This window comes from Ailuropoda melanoleuca, chromosome 4 (genome assembly GCF_002007445.2).
Source record: "Ailuropoda melanoleuca isolate Jingjing chromosome 4, ASM200744v2, whole genome shotgun sequence".
Taxonomy (NCBI): Eukaryota; Metazoa; Chordata; class Mammalia; order Carnivora; family Ursidae; genus Ailuropoda; species Ailuropoda melanoleuca.
The window spans coordinates 94,110,258-94,117,719 of record NC_048221.1 but is presented as its reverse complement, the minus strand read 5'-3'; the positions used below and the strand labels follow the sequence as shown (position 1 = coordinate 94,117,719).

At 56.2% G+C, this 7,462-nt stretch overlaps 1 protein-coding gene across 1 annotated transcript in view; it reads right to left on the bottom strand.

Moving 5' to 3' along the window:
* Positions 1–713: 713 nt before the first annotated feature.
* DYSF (dysferlin) overlaps positions 714–7,462 on the bottom strand; it is a 208,483-nt gene continuing 201,734 nt past the window's right edge. The window contains exons 53-55 of the mRNA XM_034657277.1: positions 6,075–6,184; positions 4,658–4,805; positions 714–976 (exon numbers count right to left, since the gene is read on the bottom strand). Coding sequence (XP_034513168.1) covers positions 938–976; positions 4,658–4,805; positions 6,075–6,184 — 297 coding nt within the window. The 3' untranslated portion in view covers positions 714–937. The remainder of the gene's footprint in view (positions 977–4,657; positions 4,806–6,074; positions 6,185–7,462) is intronic.

Here is a 7,462-nt window from a genome sequence, read left to right as displayed (position 1 = left end):
GGGAACAGGAGAGGAGGCGGCCAGCGCTGTGCTCCAGAGTTCCAGCCCCTCAGGCGAGAGAAGCAGAGGCCTCTATTTTGGAAACACGATGTTTTCATGCTCTTTGCTTTTTCTCTAAGTATGTTCCTGCTGCCCGTGTACATTAAGCCTGATTCCTGCGGGAGAAGACAGACCGCGGCTAATGCTAAGCTTCGGACCACAAGAAAAAGGTGTGTTTGTACAGACCAGATCTTTAAGCAAGGTAAGGAAGCAGAGCGAGTCACAAGAAATCCCAAAATTGTGGGGGATAAGGTCCCAGCCAAAGGTCCAGCAGGCGTCCCTGCCTGGAGAGTGTATGGCCCGACCCTTTCCGCGAGGATCCACTTGGATAAAGTGGATCCTCTTCCTGGGCATGGTCAAAGAAACAGAAGGTATAGTAACCGCCTGCCTAGGCAAAGCGCAGCCTGGGAAAGGAAGAGGAGAAGCCCAAGTGAGGAGGGGTGGGGGGAGGAGGAACGTCCGGGAGAACCAGAACATGCTGGGTCTTTAGGCAGACCCAGCCTCAAAGCCCACCCACCCCGACCAGTCTTGTCAAAGGAGAACGTTCCACTCAGAATGCCAAGCCAGAGAGGGCCCACACCCCACTCACGCCGCAGCCAGCCAGACACAGCTGTCGTCTACAGTCACACCTCACTCAGGTACTCCAGGGACACACACACCAACATGGCCCTGTGGTTAAAACTGTTTTATACTGAAATACATATGGGCTGATCCAAAAAGGGTTGGGTTGGGGGCAAAAGACATGATGAAAGGGGGGTGATCCCAGGACTCGATGTCGCCAGCTCTTGGAGCGTGTGCCGGTCTGTCTGCTCGCCCCTGGCAGGCTGGTGAGGCCTGGAGGTCCAGCGGAGCTCAGCTAAGCCGGGTGGAGAAGGCAGCCAGTTCTGGGCTGGAGTCCTCAGCTGAAGGGTTTCACCAGCTTCATGGCAGCATAGTTCTGGAGGGAGGGAAGAGGAGGGACACATGATGACAGCTGCCAGAGGGGCGAGAGCTGGGAAAGGAGGCTCACCTACTCAACTACCTGCCTACACCTTACCCTCACCATCCCCCACAAGGCACTCAGCTCAACACCCCACTTCCCAGGGCTCTCGCCAACCGCACAAGCCCACACCCTCCTGAAACGCTGCTTGCACCCTCCAACCTGGGGCCACGGCTGCCTGAATGGCCCTGTCTTCTCCCCCACCAACCCAAGGCCCACGTCCATGCTCCAGCCACCTGCCAAGAGGACTCTGATCATCCAGGGCCTGGTCAGGGGCAGGCCTGCCCTGGCCTCTTCCATCAGACAGGTGGCCTGAAGGCATGGCCCTGACTTTCCCCAGGGCCTCCCATGCACCTCCACATGGGAACCCACATGAGCTCATTGGCCACCACACTCCCATCCAGCCAACAGAGAGAAAGGGTTGAGGGGTGGGGTGTATGGGGATGACTTACCATGCAGGTCAGCACCAGAGATGGGTCACCCCTGATTAAGCCCTGCCTATTGCAGGACCGAGAGGAATCTCCCCTCCCCACTCCTCCCCCCAAAAAACCATGAAAACACATACAACACAACACAAGGCTCCTAATTGGGACAGTATGTTCCCCAGCGCCGGCCCAGGAAAGCCAACTCTGGAAACAAAGCCGCCGCTCCTTCCCCGCCAGATCGCCTCCTGCCTCCCCACACTGGCCCTGCTCCCAGCTGGCTCTCGGGGGGGAGCTGGGAGGAATCAGACAGGCTGCCCTCCATGTCCCCCTCCCAGGGCAATTTCCAAGAGGGTGGGAAGTTGAGCCAACTGGAGGGGAACAGACCTGGCTTTGGGCCCCTCTCTACCAGACCCTCGGCCCCCAAGGCCTAAGAGCCAGGGGAGGGTCTAGGACCCACCAGGTGATCGGGCGACTTGGCTGGAGGGGAGCAGGATTTGCCCAGGTGGTAGCAAAGACCTACAAACAAACAAGGTCTGCAGCCTCAGGCCTGTGCCGCCCCTTCTAGCCCCGGACCCCTCACCTAGGATCTGGCCCTCACATGCAGCTCTGGGAGAGGGGAAGGAGAGTTGGTAGTTTAAAGAGGACAATTTCCAGCAGGACTCAAGGAGAGTGATGCCACAGTTGGGCGACAAGACAGGAGAGGGGCTCTCAGCAGGGCTATTGTTCAAAGAGCTTCTCTGTTCCTGCCCACAGGGCCTGGGGCTAAGGCTGCCCCAGAGATGAGGGACTACAGGCTGAAGTGACTGGAAATCTTCCCTCCTTCTCCTGGCCAGGTAGCAGGCCCTCCTTCCCTGGACCTCTCAAGGCCTGGCCTGCCACCCAAGTACCTGGCACCTCTGATCTAGCTCCAGCTAGATCAGAGGCTGGAGCTAGTCATAGAATGGGCAGTGGTGACACTTGGGACCTGCCTCCCCTTGGCTCTTCAGGAGAAGGCTGGTTTGATGTCAGCACCCCCAGGGAAGGCAAAAGAGCTCCCTTAACCACAGTGCTAGTCGCAGCCGGGCAGAGCAGTCCTAGCCCAGCCCCCTCCTCATGGGGATGGGAAAGGCTCGCCAAGGTCACCGAGGACGTCACTGGCAGAGCCGGAGCCTAGCCAACGTCTGATTCTAAGCACAGAGCTTGGTCCTGCACAGCAGCGATTCGCAAATCTCGATGTGCCCAGTGCAGGTTCTCCTGCACAGACCTGGGCCAGTCCAGGACTCTGCATTTCTAACCAGCTCCCTGGTCCTGCCGCTGCTGCCCCTGGGACCACGGCCTTGAGGAGCAAGAGTGTGCGCCAGCTCTCCTCTCCCTCAACTCCCCTGGCCCGACCTCGGGATGGAGCACTAACCCTGTCCCTTGTTCACCGGCTTCTCTGCGTCTCCCGGGGAAACACGCTCCCCAGCAGCGCAGAGCTCGTCACCTTCTCGCTCATCCCCACAGCACACCCTGTGCTTAACGGAGCCCTCACCTGACTGAGCGGCAGCCAGACGTACCCAAAATGAGAGGAGGGGAGCCTGAGGACAGGCCGGCGAGGGAAACCATACTTCCCTGTCTCGGCACCCCGGGCCTGCCCCAATGCGGGAAACACTAAGGTGGAGTCCTGGGCCCGAGTCCAGATCCCAGGCGGCCACATGGCACGTGCACTTCCATAGGCCCATATGGGTGATTCCGTGATTTTATCTTCCTTTGCTTCAAGAGGGGCCCCCAAACTGCGCATGTTTCAGGTAGGTCCCTGTAACCTGGGCCCTCCCCTAGCCCGCAGCCAGAGTTAGCCAACTGGCTGCGACTCTCCCCGGAACGCATTTCAGCAAGGCGCTCCAGGTGACCACAGCTGGCTTAGAGGGCCTGGCCTGCAGCCGGACACATCAGCCATCCTGGCTCTAGACCCTCCTTTGTCACTTATGGCCCAGAGAGCAGCCTGGGGCCTGGACAGCTGGGCCAGATGGTTCCCCTGCTACTCCTCACCGTCCATGATATGAGGGACTAAAGGGGATGGCTTTGGGGTTTTAACTGTCTCAGGTAGGAGATGCGCGCTGCTCATATAGGGCCTCGCCAGCCACAGTGGGAGAGAGCTCTCCATCCTCCTTCTCCTCCTGGAGCATTCACTAAGCAGAGAGCACATGAACACATAATTGTAATTCCCAGAGCAGACTGCCTGCTGTGGGGACAGTGCCCCTGGCCGGCAGCCTGGTGCTGAGCAGGACAGAGGCCCACAGTGGCCAGAACCGAAGACCAGGAGCTGTGCGGATAGCTGTGCAGCCCTGAGCCAGTCCCTTCCCCTCGCTGGGTGTCCATTTCTTTGCCATTACAATCCGGGTGACATGGGGTTGATCAAGCTATTCTCTCTACTTCTATATCAATTTGAAATTTGCTTATGAGAGAGTTTTTTTTTTTAAATTAAGGAACATTAAAAATCAGGAATCAGCCTGGGAACCCTTCAAAGTCTGAAGTTCCAGAGACACGGTGGGGCGGGGGGCTGGAGCATCATTGGGGCTCCCTGATGCGCTGTGAGGGTGGGGAAGCACAGACAGGGAACAGAGGCCCTGCTACTCCTCCCCGGGAGGAGCCCGGTGAAGCCAGGGGTGCAGCCGCCCTTGCTAGAGTGGCCCCCGCGGCTCCTTCCCAGGCGTCAGCTGGCTTCCTACCAGCACCGCAACGTGCCCTGTTGAGAGGCTCCTGGGGCTGCCTCCTGCCCGCCCACACCTTCCCCCATACCCACCCCACTGCAGGAGGCGGGACACACTCCATCAAGGCCCTGAGGCAGACCAGGGACCCTCTTCCAGCGCCAGGACCTCCCTTCCTCTGGACCACAGCAGGTGCCATTCTTATAAACAGGGGGGCCTTCCCTTCTGCTCTGCCATCCACACCTACCCTTCCCTTCCGGACCCACTGCCTCACGCTCCTTCAAGAAGGTTCCCCTGCCCGCCCCTGCCCAAGAGGCCTCACCTTCTGCCAATGTGGATTACAGAGCTAGGCACTTGCTGAGGACACCTATGTCTCCCCGTTAAAGGCAAAAACTCAGTCCCCCCGGACGAAGAGTAAGACTTCGTCCCCAGGGCAGGACTTTGTCTCTACCATCCTGGGGACTCTCCAGAGTAGGGGCTCCGTCTCCCTCATCAGACCAGGGGCTCCTCCAAGACGGTGTCTGGGCCTCCGCGCCAGGCCGACTTACCGGGAAGGAATAGAGGAAGATGCCCAGGAAGAGCAGCAGGATGACGAGAACGACGAAGAGGATGATGGCGCACCGGAACCGCCGCCACAGGATGAACTTCATGGTCTTGTACGGAGAGGTGAACCACAGGAAGGAGGTGTCGGGGCGCCTGGAAGGGAGACCCCAGAGGTCAGCAGGGCACCCCCTACCCTGGCCCCGGGACCTGCCCCCGCTCAGGGCCGCCAGCCCTCTTCCTCTGCATGCCCTTGTCCTCCAGGCCTCTGCCACATTGCTCGTGCTGTCCTCCTCCTCGCGGTGCCCCCGAGCCCTAGGCACCCTCCGAGACCCAGTTCTCAGCCACCTGCTCCCCTTCCTGACCCGGAACTTAATCACAGACTGGAACTGTGGGAGGCGGGCGAAGGCGCGAGGGGCTGCCGCATGAGGTGAGCTACAGCCCCCTGAGCCCCCGCGGAGCCAAACCACCTGCCAAGACACACAGGGCTGCTCCATGGTCAGGGAAGGACGGTGGGAAGTGAATCCGGAGAACCGACTGTCTCTCACTCACAGCCGAGAACCTCAAAACCTTGCCCTATGTCATCCGCCAATTCAAAGAGCATGCAGGGTGTCGTGTCTCAGTAATGACCTCACTGCGCGCACTGGGTCTCACTTGTCCTTGCACCCAGATCCCAACATCCTTGGGTAGGGATGCCTCTCACAGCTCTGCCAGCCCCATGGCACTGAGGATCTCATCAAGATAAAGTGGCCCATCTGCACCCAGCCTGACCTGAGCTGGGCTGTGGGGAGGGACCCAGCAAACGCAGCTCTCACCGCTGCCCCCACAGCCGTCCTCCTGCCCCCAGTAACTGCCCTCAAGGCCTCAACATCCACTGGACTGGTCTATATCCTTCAGGGGGCTATGAGGTAGGAAGATAGGGATTCACGGATGGCCAAATTAAGGCTGGACGGCCATTTGAAAGCCACATGGACACCACAGGTAAGCCATGGAAGGCAGCTTTAATCAGGGTAAAAACCTTGATTGGGCTCCAGAGCCGATCAGAACAGGTGTGAGAATCCCAGCTTCACTTTCCCAGTGGAATGACCTTATTTAACTTGGCTGACATTGTTTCCTCATCTGTAAAATGGGGATAATAACAACCCAGCAGGGAAGGTTCCATACCACAACATATTTATGCCACATGACCACATGCTCGGCACACAACCACCACCTACCCGACAGCCCCTGCTTCTCGAATTAGCTGAGGAGTTCACCGTCATGATGACTGTCACCTGCCCCTAACTTACCCAGTAGCTTTGGGCAAGTCACATCCCCCTCTGAGCCACGTGGGCCTTATGACCTCTGCATGGTTATGCAGTGGGAGCCTCCTGGACCACCCCTCCCAGCCCCCTGGGCATCAGGGGTCAAGGGCTGGGCACTCACCTTGGGTCCTCGAGCTTGGGGTTCATGTTGGGTTCATCCCGGCCTTGACCCGCAGGCCGCTCTTCGTGCTCACTCTCTGCTACGATCTCCAAGGTCATTTCCAGCTTGCCCTGAGGGGACACGGGGGACCTGATCAGGTGCACAAAGGCCCTGCCTCATGGCTTGGAGAGGAATCCAGGCAGAACAGACATAAGACCACTTTATTATGATTATTTTTTTAAAGATACAGGGTTGCTCTGATCACAAAAGCACTACTGCTCCTTGTAGACCATTTGCAATCTACAGAAACGCCCACAGGAGAACATCAGCCATACTTCCACTATGTGGAGACGAGTATCCTTCCCATTTTTATGTACTAGAGCTATTTTCCTCTGCAAGTATATGCAATATCTCGCGGCGTCGGTATCGTTCTAGAGCTTTCTTCTTTCGTTTAGAAATATACTATGTTTCACTATACAATTATATATTCTTTAAAGTTTGCTTTTTAATGGCTGTAAAACGTTCTATGGGATGGTTGACCATAATTTACTTAGTAACCCACTTATTTTGGTTCATTTAGGTTGTTTCCAACTCTTTGATGTTATAAATAATGCTGCAGAAAAACACCCCAGAGCCTACATTTTTAATTGTGTCTGTTTATTTCTTTAGGAGAGATTTTTAAAAAGTGGGATGACAGAGTCCAAGGGCATAAATATCGTTAAATCCCTGGCTATATATTACCAAATTGCTTCCCTAAATGGTAAAACCATTAGTCCTCCCAGCAGAAGTAAAGGAGGGGTCTGCCTCTAAGTCTTCACCAGCAATGAGCATTTAGGGTTTTTTTAATGTCTAATTTAAGAGGCAAAAGTGTTTTTACATTTAAAATGATTCCTTTAATTACTAGGGGGAATGAACCCTTTTAAATGTTTCATGGCCATTTGTACTTCTTTTGTGTATTATCTATGCATGTCCTTTGCTGGTTTTTCTTTTGAGGTGCTAGTATTTCTTAATAAGTGTTAAAATTCCTTCTACAACAAGGGTATTTTATTTCACTGTCCACTTTAGGGGCTGGCCGGCTGCCTGCAGTTTCTCAGTAAACTGTCCGGGATTCACTTCCTCTCCAGAGGAAAGAAGGAGAGTTCTCCACGGTGCCGTGGTGTCAGGGCACCCCTGAGCAGAGGATGGTCCCTGGAAGGCACTCCCCAGGTCCTCCACTGGAAGCCTGGTCCAGAGGGGAGCCCAGGACACAGATCCCTGGAGGCCAAGTAACAGAGCATAAATTACACAGGGCCCGCAGGAGGGAAGGGTATCTTTCCATTTAAATAGGCTTCCTGGGATGCAAGCCTCAAGGAGCCAGTGTGGAAGGCTGGGAACGGGAAGAGAACCATGACAGTGGTTGAGGACAGGAA